Source organism: Eulemur rufifrons, chromosome 14, assembly GCF_041146395.1.
Source record: "Eulemur rufifrons isolate Redbay chromosome 14, OSU_ERuf_1, whole genome shotgun sequence".
Taxonomy (NCBI): domain Eukaryota; kingdom Metazoa; phylum Chordata; class Mammalia; order Primates; family Lemuridae; genus Eulemur; species Eulemur rufifrons.
The window spans coordinates 36129699-36155060 of record NC_090996.1 but is presented as its reverse complement, the minus strand read 5'-3'; the positions used below and the strand labels follow the sequence as shown (position 1 = coordinate 36155060).

Here is a 25362-nt window from a genome sequence, read left to right as displayed (position 1 = left end):
AGCAGAGGGCTGGTGGGGTGGGCTCCACGCTGGCTGCACAGCAGTGTGCTCTGTGCTCCTGGGAAGGCTGGCTAGTGGCTGCTCGTCCGTGGATGGTGGGGCTTGGCTGGGGGCATGGCCCCTGCTTTCCAGGGGTCCCTTGTACTCATCAGCTCCCTCAGCCTCAGGATTTCCTGCTTGTACCTGCTCGGAGGGATCAGACTTAAGTCACCTTCCTGGCCATGGACGGGTCTGCTTCTAGTGCCTGGGACAGCCATCATCTTCCCACCCAGACCAGGACCCTCAGGTCACACCCAGCTCACCTTCCTGAGAGCCTACCTGCCCAGGTGCTGGTCCACATACTCCTGTAGCTCAGAAAGTTGCTCTTCAGCTACTATGGCCCGGACCAGCAGCTGTGCCCGCTCCTTTTCCAGCTCTGCCTGACGTGGGGCAGGGGGTGTGTAAGTCATGAGCCAGGACACAGTGTGCAGAGGGGCCCCGGCCAGGCCCTGCCCACTACCTGGGTGCTGTGGGAGAAGTTTTGGAGCTGCTGGTGGATCTGGGCCCAGGAAGCAGTGTCCAGGACCCTGTGAAGAGCGTGGGAGAAGGCGGGATGGCTTTGAGCACTGGGCATGTCAGTGCAGGAGCTGATCAGTGATCCTGCTTGAGTCAAGGGACCCAGAGCCTCTTGGTGGTACCTGCTGGGAGTGAGCTGGGACACTGTGGGCCCACCCTGCCACTATGACCCCTGCCCAGGTCTTGAAGCCATTGGTGCATGGGGGATGGGGCAGCCCAGGCCCAGAGGGCCCATGGGCTGCTTGGAGGGCTAAGCCATAAGGCCAGCTCAGACAGTGACCCCAGTGCCAATAGGGGTGCTAACCCCCCGGGGTGTTTATCTCACCAAATGCTGGGAGGTGCTCCTTTGGGAGCTGGGCCCATGATACACTTGGGAATATGGAGGCCCAGAGGCCAGGGCCACCTAGGTTGCCAGGCAACCGCTCCTACCCAGTCTTCATCCCTGGGTGCTCCAGGTCTCAGCAGAAGCATCCCTCCCTGGGGCAGGTGTTCCTCGACCCTCCCATTCCAGGGCAGCCTCACTCCCGGCAGATCCCCTCCACCCACCAGGCGCTCGGCATGGCAGCCACTTCACTTTTCTGCAATTTTCAGTGTCCCTCGTGCCAAATGAGAGACCTGAATCCAGGCCAGGCTGTGACCAGAGCCCCACCCCGCCCCGCAGCCACGGTTGGTGGAAGAAACGGAAAGCCGGAGCCTGGTGTTCTGCTCTCTGCTGCCCCTCAGGTCTCCCTCACACCTGCGTGAGGGCTCTCACTGGTGCCGACGGCCCCCCTAGGAGGTTTCACCAGGTCCCTTCTGTGGGGGCGGAAGCGGCATCCCACGCCTACGGTGCTGTACGGTCTGTGGCAGGGATTCCTCAGTCAGCTGAACAGGGCAGGCCAATTAGAGGCCCTGGGCCGGGGCTTTGCCGACCTTGGGACAGGACTGGGATGAGTTCTGGGGCTTTTTGCACGCCCCAAGGCCACTGAGGGGCGGCAGGGAGGGGGCACCTGGGCCTGGAGCTTCTGGAGGTTCATATCCAGCCTCACTTGACCCTCCCGCAGGTGGCTGAGCTTGGCGACCAGGAGCAGTGGCTCCGGACCCGCGGTGGCTGCATCAGAGATAGCCTTGGGTGTCCTGGGTGGCCCGTCAGGGTTCACCTCTGTGGGGCTGCTCCTGCTCCCCACTAAGCCACACTCTGGGTCATGTGGGGCCACCCCACCCCAGGTGCCCATGTCAAGGCTGGGCCCACCTGTGGGTGGCCAGCACTTCCTCATGCCTGTGGCTCAGATCTGCCAGGCGCTTGCGGTAGGCGCGAGCGGCCCGGGCCAGCTGTTGCTCACGGCAGCGGTGCGCTGCCCGAATGTTCTCCAGGGTGGCCTCCAGGAATGTCCGAAGGGCTGTGGCTGCAGGTGCCTGGCAGGCGCCGTTGGCAAACCCCTGGAGGAGAAGGCGGGGCGGGGGCAGCGCTGGGGCGGGGCCACGGTTGGGGGCGGGGCCAAGGCTGGAGCGGGGCTGTGATGGGCTTGGGCAGGGCGGGGCTTGGTCGGGCCCACCCCCATCCCTTCAAACCCGTGCCCTCGCCCCCTCCGCAGGCCCACGGGGTCTCCTTAAAGTTGTCCAGCACACCCAGGCCAGGCTTGGGCTCCTGAGGACTCAGCGGCCTCCTGCCACACACAGGGCCACACGCCCAGCGCTCACCACCGCCTCCCGGGCGCAGCGCTGCAGCCGGAAGGCGTACTCCTCGTTCAGCTTTCTGAGCTGCAGCTGCAGCTGGGAATTCTCGGCCTCAGCCTGGCGGAGCTGGCCCTGGCAGGTGGACAGCACCTGGGGCGGAGGCCGCCCTCAGCCTGTGTTCTGAGGAGTGGACCTTACTGAGCTTGTAGGGCCCCTGTGTGCCAGATGCCTGATCTCGAAGCAGGTAGGGCAGGGTCTCACCACAGCTTGTGCAGCCAGTCGCTGCCCAGCTGTCCGGGCCTCCTCTTGGGCTTCCTGCAGCTGCCGGCTCAGGGCTGCCCTGCGGACACGGTGTGCGGCTCAGCCGGGCCCACAGGGAAGGGTTCCCTCTACCCCTTGGCAACAGCTGCTGCGAGCACGGTGCCCTGCTGGGCCCTCCATGTCACAGGTGAGTCAGCCACTCACACTCGTGTCTCCAGCGCCTGCTGTTGGGCCTTGCGACGCTCCAGCGCCCACTCCACTTCTCCCTGCCCCTGCTCCTGGCCTCCTGGCAGCTGTGGGCACACAAGGGCTGGCCGGATGAGACCCCAAGCTCCAGGTCCCTCCCCCCCCGGGCTAGGGGGCTGCATGCTCACACTGTTCCCCAGCTTCTGCTACTCACCCTCTGGGGTCAGAAGGGAGGGAAGGGACGCCTGAGGGTGGAGGAGCCAGTCCCAGCCGCACAGTGCCTTCTGCTGAGGTTCTCACCTGGCTCCACCCAGCCCACCCAGCCCTGCCCTCCATGTGCTCATGGTGACCTGGAGTCTGTGGCGGTCAGGGCGTCCAGGGCCCTGGGGTTTGCGCCTGAGCTCTCGGGCTGGTGCTTGCCGGTGCCCTGGGTCAGCCTCTGCTGGGGCTGCACACGCCTGGCTGGCACCATCTCCGTGCAGCTCCAGCTCTAGCACCCGGCCCTCCAGCCGAAGGACCTGCGGGACAACAGCTCAAGCAGACGCACCTGTCTGCCAGCACACGTGGGACAGGCTGAAGCCCACGCTCATGCACAGCACGTGTCCTGGCCACGCTCCTCTGCCCCTCATGCACTGGGGTGGCCACGTGACTGCTCACCTCGCTCTTTAGCTGGAAGAGTTCAGCCTCGTGCTGCTCTCGCAGGCGATGGGTCGTGATCTGGATGTCAACCAGCTCCTTGGAGATCTGTGGGTGGCCACGGTAAGAGGTGACATCTGTGGGCGCCTCCCTCCCACCAGCACACCGGGACCCCACACCCACCTGCAGCCGCTGCTCCTCACTCAACTCTAGATCTGACAGAAGCTCTGTCTCAAGGCTGGTGGCCCATGCTGGGGGACCCCTAGGAACTCCTCGCATCCAGTCCTCGGCTCGTGGCACAACCTGGGGACGCCCCAGGTGGGTCCCAGGCCTGGGCTGCGACCCCACTCCCATGGAGTCACCAGCCCTCCCCCAGCCTGGCTGACCTGGGGAGCCCCTCCCCTGGCCAGGATCAGACCCTGGATGCAGGGGCCTGCACCCCTCTTGGCCCCTGACTCCACGGCAGGGGCAGGAGCAGCAGCCTGGAGGACTCACGTTCTCGGTGGGCCGCCTTGGAGCCCCTAGCCTGGGGCCTGTGGCTGCTGCATGCTCCATTGGCAAAAGGAATTCTGGCCAGCTCCACGCCCGGTGCTGCCTGAATCTCAGCCTGGGCTGGTGGCTGTTGCTGCGACAAGCCTGGGTGGCTTGCGTTGCCAAGGCCGCTGTGGGTCCCAGGAGACTCCCAGGGCCCCACCCACATGGGCAGGTCCGGTCAGTGGAGGTGGGGGGGGCTCTCAGCTCCTTCCATCTAGGGCGACCCATCCTTTTTGTGCACCCTCGCCCCCCACCTCGTCTGGGAAACGCAGCGCGCAACCCCTGCACTTATCCTGGAGCAGATGGAACCAGGGGTGCATGACAGCGCCCAGCCTGGGGTGGGGTGGGACGGCACGCGCGGAATGGAGCTGCGGCTGCGGTCACTGTTGTCCGCACACTTTTTAGACACCTTCCATGTACTTCCTGGCGCTGGCTCTGCCCCGGGACGGGCAGGTGAACAAACTGGACAGGTCTCCCCACCCCCAGCCTGAGAAAGTGGGTGCAGACGTCCCCATGAGGGGACGGGGGACACAGGGGACGACTCGGTCAGCCCGGGCGCCAGGAGGGCTTCCCGGAGGAGGTGCCCCAGCGCCAGGCGCGGCAGGATCGGATGTGCGCGCGGCGCCCCACCGGGCACGCGCACTCCCTCGGCGCACGCGCGCTCCCTCGGCCGCGCGTCAGGTCCAGCTGCGCGCAGGTTCCGGCCGGGCGGGGCGGGGCGCGTCCGCGGGCGGGGGCCGTTGGCAGTGGCCGGGCCGACGCCGCGCTCCGAGCAGGCCCGTAACCGGCGGCGCAAGGCCCGCCTCCGCCTGTCCGTCCTCCAGGCGGTGGGCGCAGCCGTGCGGGTGAGGGGGCTGCGGGGCAGCCGGGCGGTCCAGGTCGGGCCGGGCCGCGGCGGGGCGGGGCTCGGGGAAGGCGTGGCCCGCGGGGCTGGGGGCGGAGCCGGAGGGCGGGCGGGGCTGAACGGGGCTGCGGGGCGGGGCCGGGGGCGGGGCTAACCGGGGCCTGGAGCGTGGAATCCGCACGGGCGCTCCGGGAAGCTCCTGGGGCGGGGAGCGGGGCTCCTTCTTTGGCCCCCAGTGTGTGGGGGTGCTGAGCCCGCCTCGCGCAGCCCTTCCTAGGGTGTGGCGACAGGAGCCCCCGCCCTGAAGAAGGGGTTCAGTGGGCTGGGGGGCCTCTTTTGGAGGAGGCGCGGGGTGGCTGAGTTCTGCGACCATGAAGGTCAAGGTCATCCCCGTGCTTGAGGACAACTACATGTACCTCGTCATCGAGGAGCACACGCGGGAGGCGGTGGCCGTGGACGTGGCCGTGCCCAAGAGGGTGAGGGCACACCGTGGGCGGCAGGGAGACCACTGCAGGCCCAGGCAGCCTTGTGCAGCCTCCGAGAGGCTCCCCTGACCACCCTGGCGGGTACTTCTGATCTCTGGTCGCTATTGGCGTTGAGGGTTCCTCGGTTGTCTTGGGACTCCCCTGAAGTTTGGGCCGCCTCTCGGCCATGCTCTGGCGCCTAACTGTCCGGACACACGCTGGGCGCTCAGTAATTGGCTCTCTGCTCCCCGGCACCCACGCTGCCCTGGGTCCCGGCCCGTCTTGGGAGCTGGGCACACCGGACCCAGCGCCCCAGTGGGGAGGGGGCTGGCCCACCCAGACCGTTGGTGTCGTCATAACTCCCGTCCCTTTCAGCTGCTGGAGATTGTGGGCCGGGAAGGGGTGTCTCTAACCACCGTGCTGACCACCCACCACCACTGGTGAGCGCAGGCGGGGCGGGCCGAGGTGCGAGGACGGCGCTCCCTCCCGACCCAGACGCGACTCCGCTTCCGCCCCGCAGGGACCACGCGCGGGGAAACGCGGAGCTGGCGCGGCTGCGGCCGGGGCTGGCGGTGATGGGCGCCGACGAGCGCATCTGCGCGCTGACGCGCAGGCTGGCGCACGACGAGGAGCTGCGGGTGAGTGCGCGGCCCGGACGGGGCGGGGCGGGCGCCCTGGCCCTCCCAGTCTCACAGGTCCGCCTGCCCCTCCGCCGCAGTTTGGGGCCATCCACGTGCGCTGCCTCCAGACGCCCGGCCACACCTCCGGCCACATGAGCTACTTCCTGTGGGAGGACGAATGCCCGGACCCACCTGCCCTGTTCTCGGGTACCCGCAGCCCAGAGCTCGCCCACCCCACCTCTCTCTGGCTCCGCCCCATTTTTTCTGACCCGCCCTCCTCCCCCAGGGGACGCGCTGTCGGTGGCCGGCTGCGGCTGGTGCCTGGAGGGCACCGCACTGCAGATGTACCAGAGCCTGGCTGAGACCCTGGGCACGCTGCCCCCGGAGACGGTGAGGGTCCCCCCTGTTTGCAGGACGAGTGCTAGCCAGCTGAGCTGGACCTGGGCGGGACAGGGGCCAGGCCAGAGAGAGCGATGTCCCCCACCTCTGCTGGGGCTGCCCTGTGCACCCACTGAGCACCTTCTTCCTCCAGAAGGTATTCTGTGGCCACGAACACACCCTGAGCAACCTCGAGTTTGCACAGAAAGTGGAGCCCTGCAATGACCACGTGAGAGCCAAGCTGTGCTGGGCCAAGGTACAGCCACCCCTTCCCTTCCTAATGGGGGGGACAGGTGTCTTCCTCCTGGGGTTTGGATATCAAGACCCAGGTGAGACACCACAGGGGAGTCACCTATGTCTGTCCTCGGGTGACCAGACCTGGATCAGGCCTGGGGGGCACTGTCCTGCTGCAGCTCCCCTGGTGACCAGAGCCAGGCTGCCTGGGGCTGTGAGATAAGGCCGGGTTGTGACAAGGGCCTGTGGTCATTCCAGAAAAGGGACGAGGATGACGTGCCCACGGTACCATCCACTCTGGGCGAGGAGCTGCTCTACAACCCCTTCCTGAGGGTGGCGTGAGTGTGGCTGTTGTCCTGGGGGCCGTCCTGGGGCAGGGTCTGAGCCAGGCCTGCAGCCTCAGAGGCCCAGTACCCTGCCTCCTTGGGGCCTCCTTGGCAGTCATTTAGTTACTTAGGAAGGTGTCTGGGGATGATTTATTGGGCCAAGTGTCCCTGGCACTGGGGAAAGCTGCTCATTAAGCGCCCTCCCGCCAGAGCTATCCTGGCACCCTCCACCCCTGGCTCTGCCTTCCCTGGCACGGGCAGTCCACCGGCGCCATTCCCCACTGCGCCCCTCCCCCGCAGAGAGGAGCCGGTGCGCAAGTTCACGGGCAAGGCCGTCCCAGCCGAGGTCCTGGAGGCGCTGTGCAGGGAGCGGGCGCGCTTTGAGCGGGCAGCCGAGCCGCTGCAGCCGCAGGCACGGGCCCTCCTCGCACTGCAGTGGGGGCTGCTGAGTGCGGCCCCGCAGAAGTGAGCCACGCATGGAGCCTCGTGGGGCCAGTGTCCACAGCTACGTCCCTCCTGTGGCCTCCGGCTGACTGGACCCCTGAGAGGGCCACCTCTCACCTTCCTCCGAGGCCCTGCCCCGCTGGCTGCCAGCCTCGGAGGGTCAGCACACAGGCGCTTTGCCTCTGGCACTCCCCGGGGTGGACACGCGGGGCCTCCCCGTAGGGGCCACGTGGGCCGCGGGCCCGGGTGTCCAGGACGCAGCCTGATGGGAGCACCAGGTTTCTGAACTGTGAATAAAGCTTTGAGATCCTTTCTCGATGCCGGCGGATGCTGCGAGAGAGCTGCGTTCGGAGGTGCGCGACGTGTTTTAGGAGGGGGTGCCTTTATTAGCCGTGGAGCTCCGTGGGACACAGGCCTGGCGGGAACCCAGCCAGGGGACGAAGACAGCTGGGGACGCCCAGCACCAGCGGACGCCCACTGCTTCGAGAGCAGCCCCGGCCGAGAAAACAGATGCGCTCTCACCCTGGGGGCCATGGCTTCCTAACAGTGGACACCTGGTTTCGGGGGACCCTTTCCTGCCAGGCAGGTCCCACCCCGTTTCCCACCCTCTGCACTGTGACTTTGGGGGTGACTCCAGCAGTCAGGTGTGAGGTGCCCACTGTGCTCTGCCCCCCCACACTTTGGTCACCGTGACCCAGAGGCACAGGGGCAGTGCCGTGGGCCCTGGGCTGCTGGCAGAGGCTCCGTAACCTCACAGAACCTTCAGCTTCCTTGGCCTCCCTGCCCCACTCTGGCAGAGCCAGCGGGGAGCCCCAGAGGAGCTGGGCCAGTGGTGGCAGTGACCACTGCGGGCCCTGACCGCCATCCTGGGTGCAGACAGCTTCCCCCTCCCATGTGGTTCCAGGACATTCTGCAGCTCACTCCAAATTTGGTGGGAGGACGCCGGGGCCTTGTAGCATGTCACCTTGGTGCCGGGCACCCCGTGAGCCTTCCTGGGAGTCCTGGCTGGCTGCAGGTGGGCTCCAGCAGACCCTCACGGCCTCCTACCACCGGATGCTGAGGCCGGAGCTGGCCTTCTCCACGGCGTGGTACTGCGTGTGCAGCAGGCGGCCGGCCCGCTCGGAGGCCTCGCCCTGCAGCCAGCGCCCGTACAGCTCCCGCACCCCAGGCGCGTCCTCGGGCGCCTCTGTCCTGACTAGGCCGTACAGTCGCTCCACCTGCTGCAGAAGCTCCCTGCCCGGCGTGTCCGGGGCCTTGAGCTGGCCTCCGCCATTCAGGCAGCCTGTGGCAGGGCGGGCAGGGGACGCCCGGTGTCAGCACACACCCACCCAAGCCTCCCGCCTGCCCGGGAGCCCCGGCGTCCCATCTGTCCCTCCCGCCTGGCGGACGCGGCCTATAGCTCTGGTCCTGACAGGGGCCCCGTGGCCCATGCGCCGGGGTTACCTGCGGGGCAGGCCATGACCTCCACGTAGTGGAAGGGGCAGCGGCCACGCTTGAGCTTCTGCACCAGGCTCTGGATGTTGCGGAGCCCGTACGCGGCGGCGAAGCGCAGCAGCACCTGGCCCCCCTGCTCCAGGGTCACCTCCTGGAAGTCCTTGTTCCTGGGGCACCGACCGGGCTTGTCACCCAGCGCCCGAGAGGGGGACCCAGACACCTGGTCCCCTCCCCTGTTTTCACTCTCTCAGCTCCTCCAGTCCAGCAGGTGCTCTCGCCTGCCTCAGTCTCCCTATCTGTAAGATGGGGATCCCTCCTCCCCCAGGGCGGCTACGAGCCCCAGCCCCTGTCTAGGGACGTGGCGTGGCGTGTGCGCCGTGCAGGTGCCCTGCCCACCCACACCCCGGGCGCCACCCTCCACGCGGCCCACCCAGCGAGAGGACGCAGGGCCGAGGTGGTGGCCTCAGGAAACACTGGGGCCTGGTGGCCGCCCTGCCCTGCCACTCGGGCCCATCCACTGACCTCAGGGGTCTGTAGGTGACCTCAGCCACGTGGATTCCAAAGAGCTCTCGAGCCGCGTGCCGGAACACGTGCTCCAGGTAGCCGCCCGAGCCCCCGCCCTGGTGGCTGGTGGGCTCCTCCGCAGACACGCCGCTGGGCCTGGGCGAGGGGCAGGGCCTCAGCGCAGCGCAGGGCACGAGAACGGCTCCCCATGCCCTCGGGGGTCTGCGGTGTGTCTGACACAGACGTCCCGCCGCTGCGCCCGGTGAGCTCAGACCTGCACAAGGCTCTGATGACCATCAGCAACTGTCCACGGGCCACCGTGAATTCAGCCACTAATGGGGACTCCAAGATGGGCCGTGGGGGGGCACGGGAGGGGGGGCTGCCCCACCCCCACGGGCAGCATTTGCCGCCATAGCAAAGGCTCTCGGTGCCCGACGTCCCACCCTCCCCAGCGCGCGGCGGTGACTCACAGGCTGTCCAGGGGGGCCGGCTCCAGCTCCGACAGCGAGACGCCTTCTTCTTCCAGCAGCTTGAACACCTCCCCTGCGATGACACGGACACCACAGCACACTCTTGAGCCGGGATCCGGGTACACACGGACCCCGGAGGACCACCCCAGTCCTCTGCAACCTGGCCCCAGGCCCCCAGCGCCCACCCCGGACGTGTGGTGGGAGGACGGACCCAGCCACAGGGGTGAGACCCACTGCACTGCCAGGCACCCTCGGAGGGCCGCCTCCTGCCCACCCAGGCGCAGCGCGACGGTGGGCCGGGCTCGCGTGTTCCTCCAGTGCCCGTCTGTCCAGCCTCCTGGGCGGCTTATTCTGCGTTTTTAGACACAGGGTCTCGCTCTGTCGCCCAGGGTGGAGCACAGTGCGGGGACCACAGCTCACCGCAGCCACCAGTTCCCGGGCTCAGGCAATCCTCCCGCCTTGTCCTGCCCCATAGCTGGACTGCAGGTGCCGCCACACCAGGGAACCGCCTGTCTTGTGAGTACAGGGGCGGCCGTGAGGCTCCCTGAGTCAGGACTGGGGCGGCCCGCGTGAGCCAAGGGGCCAGATGGAGAATCTTCACCCATCTCCCCTCAGACTCGGTTCAGAGCGCACGAGGAGGGGCGGGGGCCCACCCAGCCGGAGGTCCCCGAGGCGGGTCAGGTGCCAGCAGAGAGACCGGCGGGTGCCATCTGTGCGGACCGGGGGCGAGCGGGCCAGGGCGGCTGGCGTGACCACACCTGTCGTGAGGACGCAGTCTACATCTCGCGTCTGGTGCTCCTGGTTGAAAAAGTCGGGTCTGGACGCTTCCAGCTTCTTGTCGTAGCAGGGCATCACGGTCACGTGGTAGATCTTGTCCGGGGTCAGGTGCTGCGTGGAGGAGCAGCCGTCATTCCCGAGCCCAGAACCACAGTGGCCGGCAGCCAGCGGTGGGGCGGGAGGTCATGGCACAGGATGGCCGTGGATGCCACCGCCCAGCACATGACCGCGAGCCTCGCAGCCAGCGCGCCCCGGCACCCGCCCTGGTGACTCTGTGCTGTGCCACGGACTCCACGGGCCCCGGCTGGTCTAGGAGAGGGACGCTGACCCGGCCACAGCGCGCCTGTGCCCCCCGCTGTGGGGCAAGCAGCAGAGCGCAGGTCTCGGTGGACACAGAGACGGGTGGGGGGAGTCGGCCACACCAGAGGGAGGGAGGTGGTGCAGGACAGGCGTCCGTCACCACCGGGGCCACCTCCCTCCTGCCCCCTGCTGGTTGGGTGGCCTCAGGCTCAATCCTGGGGAGGGGCTGCTTGGCGGCCCCCCTAGACCCGGCTGACCTTGGCTTCCTGCTCCCCACCAGGCCTGGCCCCCTCTGGTGACCAGTGGGGGGGGGGCCTCGGCGGCAGGGGGCCGGCGGTGCTGGACTGAGGGCCACGCGTGCCAGACAGCGGCCACCACGAGACGCCGAGTGATCGCCACGCGGCCACAGCCGAAGGCTCTGCGCCTCCTGCAGCCTCGCGGCGGGTGGCCTGCACATGCACCTGCGGCCACTGCCTGCCGTGCGCCCGGGCGGCTTGGCGCTGTCACCTGCTGCTGGGCGAGGAAGTCCTTGACCAGGGCACCCATGACCTGCTGCGGGGACCGGGCCGTGCTGATGTGGGGGATGATGAAGCTGCCGTGGGTCTTCTCAGCGTAGCAGATCCAGCCTGAGGCGACAGGGGCACAAAGGACTCGGCGGGGCACGGCGGTCGGGGGTGGAACCCCACGCACAGGACAGCACTATGGCGTTCGAGAACGCTCCTGTTCTAGCCTGCCGGCCACCACGCTCCAGGGGACTGGAGCGACTGGAGGTGACTCCCGAGACCCCAGGGCGGCTCCTCCTCCAGAAGAGGCCACCTGTGCTGACGTTCCGGCCCACGCTTCCCCCCACTCGTCATTCCCGGAATCCCCCCGAGCCGTCAGCATCCTGTCGGGTTTTCAGTTCACTTGAACTTGAGTGTCACTCCGTCCGCGGGGCCGCGAGCACACCTGGGCAGGCGGAGGCCAGCACGGGCAGGGCCTGCGTGGAGTCGGCCTGTCCTCGGAATCGCCGCACGAACTCCCGCTGGCTCTCAAGGAGGCTGAAGTTCCTCGAGAAGGCGGTGTCGAAGACGAAGTGCACCCCTGGAAGGCGGGAGCCCACTTAACCCACATACGCGCCGTGGCCAGGACCAGCGTCACAGCGCTCGGGTCCTGGGCTGGCCACGGCGGGGGCAGCACCGCTGAGCAGCCCCCGGGATCAGGGCTCGGCCTCCCAGCGGCAGCTCAGCTGTTTCCACGGCGGCTGCAGGAAGCATCGCCCAAAAGGACAATGTCAGCGCCCCTGCTGGGCGTGGCACCTGCATCCTGCCCCTGAGCGGCAGCCCCAGTGGCGCGAGTTCTCGTGCTGTTACGCAGCCTGGGCGCCCACCGTGATGCAAGTTTAACTCCCACACCAGAGCAGGGCCCAGTCTCCCTCTCCACCTCCTCCCAGTCCTCAGACACCTGCCCTGCACGCTGCTCCCTGGTGGCCCCCTGAGGGACAGCTGGATGCAGCCCACTGGGCTGGGCCCACGGTGCCCACAGCCCACACGGACCGCGCAGCTGCCCCGCGGAGCCCCCGGAACTCCTGCCTGCTCGCTCCAAAGCCACCACTACGACTCCCCGCGGGAAACCTGCTTGGATAATGCCCTGAGCCCCAGCAGAGGTGCTGGCCCACGGGTCCCCTCTCTCCTGACTCTCCGTCCTGGCCTCTCGTGACCTGCAGACCGGGGACCGCCCTCCCTGCCTGGGATCTGTAAGTTGACATGTTTGAGCATGTCCCCCGCTGTGGCGGTGCCAGGTTTGCACCTCCCGTCTGAGAACCGGGGCTGCCCCAGGCTGGGTTTTCCCGGGACGCCGGGTCGGGCTCCCAGCGCCGGACAGTGGTCAGGCCGGCACGAACCGCACACGGGCCAGGCAGAGCCACAGGGCGTCTGTGTGAGGGACCTGGTCATGGGTGGCCACCAAGGCTGGAGCCGCCTGCAGGCGAGAGCAGTCTCCCGCGGAAGTCCACGGACATCACCGCGTCCAGCTCCCCTGCGTTTCCCCGCAGCACGGGGCTGCCAGCCGCTCGGGCCCTGGGACCCCAGTCTAGCTGGGGGCTCTCCGACACCCACACCCCTCCCCAGTCCAGCTCCCGGCCAACCAAACCTGACCCGAGCCAGAACCCAACACGGACCTGGGAAACCCGCCGTAATGACACCGGCTCAAAACCAGTGTGAGCAGCGGGCGGGTCCTGGACTCGGAGAAAGTGCAAGGTCAGAATTGGGATGGGTTCCTCTCGAGAGGCACAAACACCAACCCGGAACTTCAGCTGCGTCACGCGCAGAACAAAGACTTTCTGTGGCGTTTAAACTTGGGACTGAGTGACGAGCCGCAGCCTCGGAGGCTGGAAGTGCCGCGACTCGCGCAGACGTCCCCTTGTTTGGGAGCCACAGTGTTCACCCCCGTGCCTCGCCTACCTAGTTTTTTGAAGAAGCAGGTTAGTTTCTTGGCGGTGTCTGTGGGACTCAGCTGGAGTCGCGCAGCCAGGGACGCTCTGGACTGCGGCGAGACGGATACGACAACCAGCTTCTGCTGCCCGGGGGCCGCCGTCTGCAAGGCAAGGGGGCGCCGCTTACTCCGCAGGCTCCGTGTAGGGTCCCGCGGCCGAGGCGGCCAGATGCCGTCGGTTCTGCGTGCTGCGCTAGCTCCAGCAAGGCGTGTCATGGTCACCTACTCTTAGGACCCAGAGTTTAGGGCCTGACACTGTGAATGTTGGAGACAAGTAATTCACCGACACCCCATCAGCAAGATCTGAAACACACACGTCACCTGAAGACAGAGGATCAGCAGGTTCAGGACACGAGCTGCCCTGGACAAAGCACGCCGTAGGCTGCTGGGATGATTTCAGGTTGAAGCGGAGTCCCCGAGGCCACCACCCCTCACCTTGTTGGCGTCCAGCGCCTTTCGCAGCTCCTCGTGGCTCTGCTGAGTGATGAGCACGGTCTCCGCCGAGGTGACGCAGCCGCTGCACGCCAGGCAGTCATTCAGCGAGACCTTGGCCTTCTCCAGCCTCCGGGTCCCGCCGTCCTGCGAAGGAGCAAGAAGCCGGTGCACAGAGGGCCCCACTGCGCCAGGACATGGCGCCCCGCGATGGCGGGGTCCACCGGAGGCTCTTATTCTCTCGCTCGTAACAGCACTGACAGCCAACAGGGTGGCAGGCCGGGCTTATGTGCTACTCAGTGTTTTAAAAATTAAATATTTATTACAAAAATCCTTATGTACATTCTAGATTTTCACATGGCCATCAAATTCTACTTTTAGGTTCAAACTGGGTTAGTGCATCAGAACCACGCAAGCGAGGCTCGAGGCTGTCAATCAGCGGAGAAGCAGCTGACTTGCCACCCACAGGGTCCCGGGGGCTGCTGGTCCCGGCTGCGCTACAGAGCTGAGGGCAGGACGGGGCCAAAGGCAAGGCTTGGGATGGCAGAGGAGGAGGGAAGCCGAGGGTGGATGAAGGAAGAAAGGACAGAGGGACACAGGAGATGAGAGGCGAGAAGTGGGCGGAAATGTGGAGCCTGGCCCAGGGTGCAGGGGCCGAAACGGGCAGCAACGGTCCTCGGACTCTGCCAGACCGACGCAGGACCTGGTGCTGGAGGTGGGGCCAGGATGACCCTCAGTGGTTTTTCTTAGATGCAAAACCATCCCAGCTCGAGCCCCTGGCAAACACAGGGATGTGTGAGGCGGGGCCTCGAATGTGGCCCGGGAGCAAGGCGCCCTCTGCCTAGTTCCCAGCCGGGCCTGTGCATTGCTCCAAAGCCTCGATTTCAGCTCAAGCCGTATGTTTACAGCTGGAGCTGCCTGAAGGCCCAGAGGCACCAGCTGCAGTTCTGTGCTGAGCCGGAGGCTGATAAGCTCCTCAAGTCAACTGCTGCTATTCTGGATGGCTGGATAGCGGGGCCCACCGGCTCCCCTGGGTCCCTTCATCCACAGGACCCCTCACGAGAGCCAGGTGTCCCAACTGCACCAGGCTCCACAGTGTGCTGTAGGGTGACACTCCTGCTCTTTTCCTGCAGCCACTCGACCTGCTGTTTGTCCTTCACAGAGATCTGCATGCCCTCCGCACCAGGAGCCACCTGCGGTCCCTCCCTCCTCAAGAAGGGGCCCTGGCACAGCCTCCTGCTGTGAGCTGGGCATCGGGACTGGGACGATGTTCTTTAGAGCCCAGATGGCAGACTGTTGGGGGTGAATTTTAACACTGTTTCATCAGGATCTTTTTAAAATTTTTATTTATTTATTTTTGGAGACAGTCTCACTCTGTCAACCCGGCTGGAGTGCAGTGGCGTCATCCTAGCTCACTGCAGCCTCCGACTCCTGGACTCAAGCGATCCTCCCGCCTCAGCCTCCCAGAGTGCTGGGATTACAGGTGTGTGCCACCTCGCCCGGCCTCATCGGGATCTCATTATCACTTAATTAGAGGAAATAGATGTTATCTAAGAAGGAGAAGTCTGAACTGGAAAACCTTGCACAATTAGAAGCAGACAGGATCCACAGTCCTGCAGAAGAGCTGCTGTTCAGCCTGGCTGCCTCCCCTTCACCCTCCCCAGGCACCCTGAACCCCGGCCTCCCTGGTGGTAGGTGAACTTGACCAGTGACAAAGGACGGGTGAGATGTGGAAAGCCGCAGGGTCGCTGCCCTCGTGAGCGGATGAAGTAGAGAAAGCGTGTTTCCGACCAGCCGAGGCAGGGGCTGTGGCGAAGTCCATGGGCCTTACTTGGGTAACTTGGAAGTAACTGCCGTCATCTTCGATGTGGATCTTGGCCACGCCGCTTCCTGGCTTCTTATCCACCTTCACGGGCTTGATGCAGTCCTGTACCAGGAAGAGACCCGGACCAGGGGCTGTGAGTGGGCAGAGGTTCCCACGGAAGTGGGCCTTCGAGGAAAGCAGCCTGGCTGCGCAGCGGCCAGCCACGTGGCACGGAGGTACTGCCCCGAGCCAGGCACTCGGAGACGGAGGCTGGTCCCACCGTCTCCTGCCACAGAAGCAGTGGCACCAGCTCCGGCTGCTTAGCCCGTCTCGAACTGGGCACAGGTTTCTGACATTCTGCTGCCACTGAAGGCCACTTGCTGTGCAGGTCCCAGTTAGCATGAAGGCCAGTGCTGATGGTGCCTGCCAACCACACACCTGCCGAGACACCGCCAGGCCCAACCTGCATCCTAAGCATAAACAGGAGGCGTGACCAGAGTGTTGCGCTGGCTACTAAGGCGAATGCTTTGCTTGGAAAAGCCTGGATGGAGGGCACCTCCCTGCATACCGCCCGGAAAAGAGTTCATTTCTCTCCCAGTCTCCTTAAGTTCTCTCTCCAGGCCACTGCCGTCCCTGAAACCGCCAGCTCCAGACAGCCCTGGCAGGAGGCCTGCCCCAGCTCATGCCTGCGGGGCAGCCCTCTCTCCTCTCAACTCCGGGCCTTCCAGCTCTGGCCCGCAGGGCTGCTGCCCCCGGTAGGCGGTAGGCGCACCCACAGCACGCCCGACAAGGGCGACACCGGCCTCATTTGCAACGCAGTGGCGCCGTGTGGTCCCAGGGCGCCGTCAAGCGCAGGGTTCCCTGAGCAGTCACTGCCCCGCTTCCTCCCCGCCGCCCTCCCACCTGCTCTCGAGGCTGAGCTGGGGTCACCACCGTCCCCGCTTATGCAGATGAACAAACGGGAGGTCAGAGAGGGGCCTGAGGCCTGGCAGAGGTGGAGGCCAGCCCCGGCCTGTCCCCGGGCTCTGCTCGCCTCCGCTAGGCTGGGCGGCGCGAGACTGCGACCCCGGAACCCTCCCCGGCGGCCGCCCCGACACCCCGGGGCGCAGTAAGCGGGTCGGCGGCACAGCCCTCGCTGGCCTCAGTTTCCCTGTTGGTAAAAAACGGGCCAGGCGGGGGTCGCTGGTGGCCTCGAGGGCATCGGCCGGGGACCGGGATTGGATTTCATTTCTCAGGGGAGGAAACTGAGGCGGGGACGGGCTTCCCACCACGCGAGGGGCGGACCAAGCGCAGCCTCACTCGGCCCACGCCGGGCCCCTCCCCGCGCACGGCCGCCCGCCCACCCGAGCGGCCCACCTGAGACGGCCCGATGAAGTCATCCAGGTCCGTCAGCTGCAGCGCCCCGCTGAAGGGCGACGCCATGACTGCCACGCTGCCGCCGGGCGCCGCGCGCAGGTGTCGCCAAACGGCGCGAAACAGAGAACTAGTTCCGCCACGCTGCCGGAAAGCGTCGCAGTAGGCGCATGCGCGCCTCACTTCCAGCCGGGCGCCCCCAGGGTGGGCGCCCTCTGCCGGCGCACCCGGAGCAGCGGCTCTGGAGCCGGTGTCGCCCCCATGGGCCAAGCCGCGCGCTGCACCTGCCGCCGCACCTGCCGCCGCACCTGCCGCCGCACCTGCCGCCGCACCTGCCGCCGCACCTGCCGCGGCCCCGCGCCGGGTTGGAGCGCGGCGGGACGAGGAGCGGCGCAGGGCGGCGCAGCTCTGGCCCCAGTCCCTGCGCCTTCACAGAGAAGCGGAGAGGTCCTCGCTCGTTCTTTTAGCCGCCCAGACCTTACCTGCCGACAGGTGCGGGCCGGGGGCCGCAGTTTGCTTTACTTTGCTCGTCCACGAACGGCGCCTGACACACAGTAGGCGCTCAGTTCTCTCGAAGCAATTCAGGCAGCGGATAAAGTGAAAGGGTTAGGGCCGGGGAGTGGGGCCTGGGGGTTCGGGGCCATCCCGGGGAGCCCTGCCCAGGGCATGCCAGACCCCTTCTCTGCTATTTTGGAGATGAGCCTGAAAAAAGTTCATTTCCCTGGGAGATTTTATAACCTGGAACAGGTCCGCTGCGAGTCTGACCCAATTTCTAAACCGTTGTAAATTATATGTCCAGTGTCACACTGAATGACCAGGTTTTTGGGGGGGATTTTCCAGAAAACTCCAGAGATCAAACCTGATGTATTTCCAGCCGCCACAGACTCAGCCCCGGATTATTGGAGGTGAGCTCACGTGTCTGAGGCTCCTGCTCTCCGGAAGGTTCTGGCAGAACCCCTTTCTGTGTCCTGATTCCGACAGCTAGCTCCCACCTGACTCTGCCTGGTGCCTCCCGCGCCTACCTGCGGGCTTTGCCACCAGGCCTGGGAACTCGAGGCCCACTGGCTGGCGAGGCCTCCCTGGGCAACTGCAGCCCCGCAGGACTTTCTTCCTCAACGCTGGGAGCTTCCCAGCACCTGGGCCAGGTGGGTTTCCAGGTCCCAACCGTCCCTCCGGCCTGGCGACACCTGACCAAGCTCCAAGGTGGGATGCCTGAAATCTGAGGAATCCCACTGATTATTAGGAATAGGTGAAACCCAAAGTAGACTTAGTTTCCTGGAAATGCGTGGAGTAGGTTTATGAAAACTGTGTGAGCGAGGAGTGCTGTTGTGATGGGGGGAGGGTCTGTTAGGCGGGTGCGGGGGAGCATTTGTTGAGGGGGCTCCGGCTGGGGCCTGGAGGCGAAGGATGGTCTCCGTTTGGGGTGGGGCGGGAGGGTTCTCCCAGTGCTGTGGGAGTTTGGTGTGTAGATACTTGGGCAGGTTTCAGTCTTTCTCCCCCCAAAACCCAAGTTTATAAGAGCAAACACAGGTGGAGCAAGATGGGGGCCAGTCAGAAGTTGGGGACAGCCACGTCCCTCAGCAGATGGGGGGTAAAATGATGGGGTCTGTCCACGCAACGGAGCAGCACTCAGCCAGGAAGCAGAACGACACGCAGACCAGGCTACGACGGAGATGGGCCTCGAAAACAGGACGCTCTGTGACATACCGTGAGATTCCCCTCCGTGAAATGTCCGGAAGAGGCAAATCCGTACAGACGAGAGTATCGCAGAGGTTGCCAGGGGCTGGGGGGAGGGCACTTCTGATTGGGCTGATGCAAAAGGTTCGGAAATAGATGTTGCACAACACTGTGAGTGTAACTAACGCTCTGAATTGGATACTTAGAAACGGTTACAATGGCAATTATGTTATATATATATTTTACCAAGGTTTTAAAAACTAATAATGAAATATAGCAAAACTCATCAAACTGTATACTTTAAATGGGTGGGTTGTATGGTGTGTGAATTTATATGTCAATAACACGATTACAAGAAATGGTAGTGGAGCCAGGTGTGGTGGCGCCTGTCGTCCCAGCCACTCAGGGGCTGAGGCCAGAGGATGGATTGAGCCCAGGAGTTTGAGTCCAACCTGGGCAACACAGCGAGACCCCATCTCAAAACAAAGAAGTAAATAAGTAAAAGGGCGAGATGGGGCCAGAAGCCTGTGGCTCAGCTGCCCCAACGTGGTCCCTAGGTGGCCCTGCTGTAACAGACACCAGGCTTCTTCCCTGTAGGAGCACCTGGGTGACCCGCAGGGCCAGTTTCTGTTCAGAAGATAGTGACCAGGAGTGTCTTCTCCCTCTCTCTCTCTCTCTCTCACACACACACACACACACACACACGCACCCACAACAGGCGTGTGCACACATGATATTGCTGGAGCAGGTTCCTCCTGCTGCTCTGGGAGGAGCCTGGCGTGAGGCTTTTCAGCCCCTGGGGGGGGGGTGTCTTTCATTAACTCTCAGCCCTGTCCCTGGAGACCCTTGGCTCTTATGCCAACATCTCGCCTCTGTTGTCCCTGCTCTCATATTTTGCCAGCTGTTTCATCATCATCATTAGCGGGTATTTACCGTGTGCTTCCCGTATGCTGGTCCCTGAGCCAGACCCTGGGAATCCAGGGCGGGGTAGGGAGGACCCCAGGGCTGGCTGAGCTTACAGGCTGAGGCCGTGGACCTTGGGGTTGCCGTGGTGCTGTGGCCACGTGTGGGCACCCCTTTCCCAGGCTGGAATGGGAGCCTGGCCAGGCCTCTGCTCCGGGGGTGCCCACGGGGCCGCCCTTTGCCCGCAGCCGCCAGCTGGTCGCTGGGCGGGAGGAAGTGCACCAACGTCCTCCTGTGGATTGGTGTCCCCAGGGGCGTGTGGCTCTGCCTGGCCCTCTCCTGGCTGGTGTCGGAGTTTCACCCTCTGGAGGGAGCGACCCTGCTGTTTCCAGAGGCTGCAATAAGAAATGACCACAAACTGTGGGGCTTAAAACCACAGAAATGTGTCCTCTCCCAGGCTGGCGGCCGGAGTCAGACCAGCTCCGAGACCCTGCGGCTCTGGGGAGGGGCTTTGCCTCCTCCAGCTGCCGGTGGCTCCAGGCTTCTCTCCCACCTGTGCCTCTGTCCACCAGGCTGTCTCCCCTCTGGGTTTGTGTCCCCTCGCTTACAAGGACACTGGTCATTGGGTTTAGGGCCCCTGCCCCCAGGAAGTGGGAGGGGGAAATGTGGTTGCCGGGCTGCCCCTCCTGGCTGGGCTGTGGGAGAGGACACTGTGGCTGTGGCCCTCGTGGCTGTGGTCTTCAAGGCCCAAAGGACACATGGGGGTCTGGTGGCCCCCGTGGTGCACAGAGCCCACGGGGAGCGCCCACCCCAGCACCGCGGTCACCTGCCGAGAGCAGCCCCCGCCCATCATGGCGCCAGGCGTTAAGTTTGGGGGCCCAGGAGCTGCCTGGCGGGGGTGGGGGCAGGAGTGGGGAGTTGGGCCCGAGAGCGCCCCCGTGCGGTCACGGAGGGGTAAGGACCCCCCAGGCCCGGCGACATCCAAGTACAGGCACCCACAGCAGGTGCAGAGACGCCCTGTGCACTGGGGTCAGCTCTCGCGGTCTAAGCCCCGCCCCCCCGGCTCTTTGTCAGCTGGGACTGTTTCCTGGCGGTCGGTGTGGGTGGCCACAAGGGGGCTCTTTCCGAGGGGAGGGTCTCCATGCCAGGGGCTCTGGGGAAATCAGCCCAGACCCCTAACGGTCACAGGGTGCCCCTCCCTGTCTGGGTGGATGGACATCGGCCACGACGTCCACACGGTCCCCTCGGAGTCCTCCCAGGCCCAGTGTCCCGGGCCGGGGGGGAGGGTGGGGAGGCCTGGCCGGCAGGCCCTGGGCGCCAGGTGGGCTGTGTGCGGCGAGTCTGCCGTGGGGGTGGGCCTGTGCGGCCTCGCCTTCTCAAGCGTCTGGGAGAAAGCCGCCTTTCTGCGAGAAACGTGCCGGTGGGCGCTTCCACCTGCGGGTGGACCCCACCCCCACCCCCGCCGGCACACCTGCGCCCTCTGTGCAGCGAGGCCCTGTCTCCATCGCCAGGCGGACGCGTTTTATTTGCTGGAGGGAATTACAGGTGCGATGAGCACATCATTAGCGGCGTAATCAACGCCGATGGCTTCCCGCTGGGCCGCCACAGCTTGTCAACAGGCGGAATCCCAGCAACAGCCCTGGGAGGCCCGGCACGGGGTGCAATTAGCAGCTAATGAGGAGACCTGCCGTGACCCGCTCCCGCAAGACAGCACCAGCGTGGGGACGCCCGGCCTGGCAGGGCCAGAGCCGGCCAGTGACCTTCCGAGGGCCTCCTGCTTGCCGCCCGGGGGGCGCAGAGACTCGGAGCTAGTCATCAGGCCAGGTGGGCTCTGGGCGTTGGGTGGTGATGTTGGAGCAGGTGAGGGGAGGGCAGGGGACACTTCAAGGGGACACTTGGCCCCTTGAGGCCACATCTCAGGAGTCCCCAAGCTGTGTGGACTGTGGGGGCAGCAGACAAAATCGGAGAAGCCCCGCCATGTCCCCCCGTTTACTGAGCGGGGTTGGAGGGAGAGAGCCAGGAAGGGCCCTGGGGCAGAGCAGTTTCCAGCCAGGCCAGGGCCGCTGTGCTGTGGGCCGGAGGCCAAACCTCTGGGTCTGGGGAGGACGGCCAGGCCACCGGGGAAGGCAACGTGTGACCACAGGCTTCTCCCACCTTCCGGCCGGCCCCTTACACTCCCCAGGGAGGGGCGGTTTGCAGGCCACGTGTCACGGCATCAGAGGACAGGCTTACTGTCCGGCCCCGGCCGTCCGGCTTCGAGCAGCCTCAGACAGGGACCCCTGCTCCGGCGCCGACCCCGCCCTCCCGGCGCTGGGCTCCTCCTGGACTCATCCTCGCCGTGGGCTCGGCTCCCCACAGGGCTGGCCGGCCCCGCCAGGCTCGGGGAGCACCCTGCTCCTCCCTCCGTCCCCTTCCACCTCCTCACCCACCCTGGTGGCCCCCGGGGGAGGAGCATTGGAGAGCTGGGCTCTAGCCACCTGTCCCACCCTCTCAGGACAGGGCCTGCACCCCCAGTGGCCACACCCAGACAGCCCTGCCACCCTGGAACCTTCCACGGTCAGGCCCCGGCAGGACGGCTGCAGGCAGGGGGCCTCGGGGCCTCGGGCCTCTCGTGCACGTGGGTTGCTGGGTCCTGCAGGGCCCCGCGAGCAGCCCAGGCTGAGGGAACCCTCGAGGGAAAAACTGGCTCTTTACTCTCTGGAAACCCAGGCACATTCTGGATGGTCAGATGGGGCTGATGTGTTTGCGCCCCTGGTGCCAGGGGCTCGGGCATCAGCCTTGCCCCCTCTCAGCACGAAAACCAAACCATGGCGGGGGTGGGGAAGCGGGAACGGTCCGGCCCCTCCGGCGTCTCGGCCAGTGCCCACTAGGGCGTTACGATGAACGGGGGCTGTTTGTCACCCTCCTGGGTACTTGGGGCCGGCACGGGCTGCTGGTGGTGATTCAGGCAGCCGGCCCGGCTCAGCGCCCACAGACCCTGTGCGGGGGGCACCCGGCAGCCGGGCAGGGGTCTGAGTGAGGCTCGCCAGCCGCAGGGCTTGGCCAGAGGAGGGGCAGCCCCCGACCGGGGCCCGGACGAGAGTCAGCTCAGCCTCGGGGAGAGGCCGGCGCCTCGGACACCTGTTGGAATTGGTTCACCAGGAGGTCAGCCTGGCACGGGCCCTGGGAGACAGCACAGTCACCTGGGAGACTCCAGCCAGCCCTCACCCCTGACCCCAGAACACGCCCCAGGGGACTGACCGCCCCAGACTCCTGGCCACGCCGGCCGCAGGGAGTGAGACCGAGCTGGCTGGTGCACTGGAGACCTTGGCCACACCACGGCCATCGGGCACCTTTCCTCTCCTGGCCCCAGGCCCGGGGGGGCACTTCTGAGCTGGTGAAGGGTCACCCTAACCCCCGGCCGTGCCCGGGCCCTACGAGCACCACGGTTCTCCTTTGGGAGGTGCACGTGGGACCATCCTGTAGAGGAAAATGCGGGTCCACGGGAGGCAGAGGCCAGAGAAAATCAGGTCTGTGCCCAGGCCGTGTGCCCACCCACTAACTGTCACGGCAGCCCCCGACCGGGGCCCGGCTGTGTGCCAGGCGCCATCTCGGGTGGCTGCCATGCTGTGTGCTGATGCCCATTTTGCAGAACTGGAAACTGAGCCTCCAGAACTGCCCATCTCGTATCAGCTGAGCCAGGACTTGACTGCATGGCCCTGACCCCCGAGATGCACCCACGCTCCTCTGCCAACACAGACGACCAGGTCTCTGGCCGAGCACTGACCTCTCTGGGCCTCAGTTTTCTCCTCTGTAAAATGGGGATAAAAGGCCATCCTCTGAGGCTCTTAATCCACAGGATATCCTGTTCCGGCCTGGCATGGGGGAGGAAACAGTGGCTGCCGGAGGGGCTGACCCCCGAGTCAGGAAACTGGGGTCAATCAGGGGCACTTCCTGGAGGAGGCAGCCCAGAGCGAGACCCAATGATGGATCCACTCTGGGCTCCAGGCCAGGGGACTCTGGTCCTCCTCCTGCTTTGCCCACAGTGGGGGACGGCACTTAGAGAGCCCAGAGCTCTGCTCCTGCCCCCGGGAATGTGGGTCTTGCCGCGGGAGCCCCTCGCCAAGCCTCCGTGGGCTGGTGGGATTAGTGCCGCAGGCACCCACCCCAGCAGACAAACCAGCAAAGCCGGAAGTGACTGTTTATACAGCCTCTCAGACGTGACTGGAGGTACCAACGAGGAGCAGGTTTGTCCACGTGAGGATCAAAGAAAAAAGGTGGGTTTTTTTTTTTTTTTAATGTGCAGAATCAACAACCCCAAAGTAGTTTTGCTCACTCAGAGTGAAAAGGCTGACAGTAGCCTGGGGGAGTCTTGGCAGCCGACACCCCTGACTCCGAGCAGGTGCAGTGGGTGTGTGCGGGCAAAGCCAGCTGCCCTGTGCCTGCACCCGGCAGAGTGCTGCAGCAGGACTGAGCAGAGAAAAGCCCGGAAGGACAGCCACCCACATGCCGCAGAGCAGCCCGAGTGGGTGGTGGGAACCAAGGCAACTGTTTTCTTTCCACGTGTCTGAATGTTCTAGCGTTTCCTTACCGAGCATCACACTTTGCTTATATAAATCTCTGTGTGTGTATTTTAAAAAAATATTTTGTGAAGATGGGGTCTCACTATGTTGCCCAGGCTGGTCTCAAACTCCTGATCTCAAGTGATCCTCCCGCCTTGGTCTCCCGTCTCCCAAAGTGCTAGGATTACAGGTGCGAGCCACGGCGCCTGGCCGAAATCTCCTTGTTTTAAAGTGAATTCCCATGTTTGTGCAAAGGTCAAACCCCTCTTCCGAAAGCCACTCGCCATTCAGTCCCCTGGGGGGCTGGCCTGCCCTTCCCGCGCCTTCCTGTTGGGTTTGCTGTTTCTCTTGTTGGTCTGGAGTTCTTTGGATGTCCTTGGAACTCACCGGACCACTGACACACGCAGGTGTTGGAAGTGTTTTCTCCCGGTCCGACAGCGCCTGCCGACTGCCGGTCTGTCAATTCGACAGGAATGATTCATTCCGATGGGGTCAAATTCACCAGCACTTCGCAGTGGAGTGTCTGTTTTGGGGACATGGGAGTGTGTCCCCATGTCTTGGTCGTTGTCCTGTTTATTCTTACTGCCTCCTCTACCACTCAGAGGTCGCTGATGCATTCAGTGCCCGACGCGTGCACGACGAGCCTCAGGTCCTGCCTCCTTCCTCCTCTCAGGTGAGGCAGATTCCTCCGTCCCGTCTGTCCGGCAGGTGCGTGCCCCACGGGACCACCTTTCTCACGCACGCAGGCCCCGCGAGCACGTGGGAATGTCCCTGCTGAGGTCTCTAGCCTGTCCCTAGCTTGAGTACTGGGGCTTTGTCTTAACATCTGGCAGCTTGCCTTTTCTTTTTAGATCATAAATATGTTATTTTTAATTTTTGAATAAATTTGTTGAGTTCTGAAAAAAAAATCCTCCCGGAATTTTCGTGAGAGTTTAACTGAATTTACAGAATAATTCTGGGAGCACCGACAGCTCCATCACGCCGGGTGGCTGCTCATGAAGGTGCCGTACGCCATTACCGTGGTTTCCAGATACTCTGTGGATTTCGCTGTTAGTAGAAATGATGTATTTTTCTATTCTATTTGTTATTGCTCATGGCGTGTATGAAGGAATACGATTCTTACTGCGATAAAATATGCATAACGTACAAGCTACCACTTTAGTGATCTCGAGTGTACAGTTCAGGGGCATCGTGTCTGTTTAGAACATCGCGGATCCTGCTGTCCACTTCCACTCGCCTTCATCGGTCAGTTTGCATTTTGAACTCTTATATAAATGGAGTCGTGTATTATGGGCTCTTACGCCAGACTGTGTCTGTCCAGTCCTCTGCCGAGAGTAGAGCTGCCGTGGGTATCCGTGTTCGGTCCGGGTGTGGACGTGTGTTTTCATTCCTCCGTGGCCACCACTCAGGAGTGGAATGGCGGGCTGCGTGCTCAGGCATGTGTCTAACAAACAAGGTGGCTGCCGTGATCTGTGCTCCCGCCAGCAGCCGGAGGGTCCTAGTGGCTCCCATCTTTGCCAGCCCTTGTCACCGTCAGTCCGCTTCACTTCTGATGGG

General features: G+C 64.6%; 3 protein-coding genes across 3 annotated transcripts; 1 reads left to right on the top strand and 2 right to left on the bottom strand.

Moving 5' to 3' along the window:
* Positions 1-46: 46 nt before the first annotated feature.
* CCDC78 (coiled-coil domain containing 78) lies at positions 47-4217 on the bottom strand. The gene is made up of 11 exons (XM_069485722.1): positions 3790-4217; positions 3478-3597; positions 3316-3402; positions 2964-3176; positions 2677-2864; positions 2473-2551; positions 2236-2361; positions 1787-1974; positions 500-566; positions 319-419; positions 47-183 (listed from the first exon to the last, which is right to left on the bottom strand). The coding sequence occupies exons 1-11, from the start codon at positions 4054-4056 to the stop codon at positions 72-74; spliced, it is 1548 nt and encodes a 515-aa protein (XP_069341823.1). The 5' UTR covers positions 4057-4217; the 3' UTR covers positions 47-71.
* A 591-nt stretch (positions 4218-4808) lies between these two features.
* Positions 4809-7456, top strand: HAGHL (hydroxyacylglutathione hydrolase like). The gene is made up of 8 exons (XM_069487143.1): positions 4809-5148; positions 5512-5576; positions 5657-5774; positions 5855-5963; positions 6043-6146; positions 6289-6390; positions 6627-6706; positions 6995-7456. The coding sequence occupies exons 1-8, from the start codon at positions 5044-5046 to the stop codon at positions 7161-7163; spliced, it is 852 nt and encodes a 283-aa protein (XP_069343244.1). The 5' UTR covers positions 4809-5043; the 3' UTR covers positions 7164-7456.
* A 62-nt stretch (positions 7457-7518) lies between these two features.
* On the bottom strand, positions 7519-16753 carry CIAO3 (cytosolic iron-sulfur assembly component 3). The gene is made up of 11 exons (XM_069487142.1): positions 16688-16753; positions 15359-15454; positions 13531-13674; positions 13065-13197; positions 11572-11706; positions 11131-11249; positions 10305-10434; positions 9547-9619; positions 9095-9232; positions 8582-8739; positions 7519-8420 (listed from the first exon to the last, which is right to left on the bottom strand). The coding sequence occupies exons 1-11, from the start codon at positions 16751-16753 to the stop codon at positions 8182-8184; spliced, it is 1431 nt and encodes a 476-aa protein (XP_069343243.1). The 3' UTR covers positions 7519-8181.
* Between the last annotated feature and the right edge of the window lie 8609 nt (positions 16754-25362).

Excerpts from the sequence above, each read along its gene's own strand:
- CCDC78 (XM_069485722.1), bottom strand. The coding sequence starts at position 4,056 with ATGGGTCGCCCTAGATGGAAGGAGCTGAGAGCCCCCCCCACCTCCACT. Across the intron at positions 567-1,786 it reads GAAGTGCTGGCCACCCACAG|GGTCCTGGACACTGCTTCCT; the intron begins GTGGGCCCAGCC and ends CGCTCTTCACAG. Across the intron at positions 420-499 it reads ACTTCTCCCACAGCACCCAG|GCAGAGCTGGAAAAGGAGCG; the intron begins GTAGTGGGCAGG and ends GCCCCACGTCAG.
- HAGHL (XM_069487143.1), top strand. The coding sequence starts at position 5,044 with ATGAAGGTCAAGGTCATCCCCGTGCTTGAGGACAACTACATGTACCTC. Across the intron at positions 6,147-6,288 it reads GCACGCTGCCCCCGGAGACG|AAGGTATTCTGTGGCCACGA; the intron begins GTGAGGGTCCCC and ends TTCTTCCTCCAG. Across the intron at positions 6,707-6,994 it reads AACCCCTTCCTGAGGGTGGC|AGAGGAGCCGGTGCGCAAGT; the intron begins GTGAGTGTGGCT and ends CCTCCCCCGCAG.
- CIAO3 (XM_069487142.1), bottom strand. The coding sequence starts at position 16,753 with ATGGCGTCGCCCTTCAGCGGGGCGCTGCAGCTGACGGACCTGGATGAC. Across the intron at positions 13,675-15,358 it reads GTTACTTCCAAGTTACCCAA|GACGGCGGGACCCGGAGGCT; the intron begins GTAAGGCCCATG and ends GCTCCTTCGCAG. Across the intron at positions 9,620-10,304 it reads AGACTGCGTCCTCACGACAG|GGGAGGTGTTCAAGCTGCTG; the intron begins GTGTGGTCACGC and ends GTGTCATCGCAG.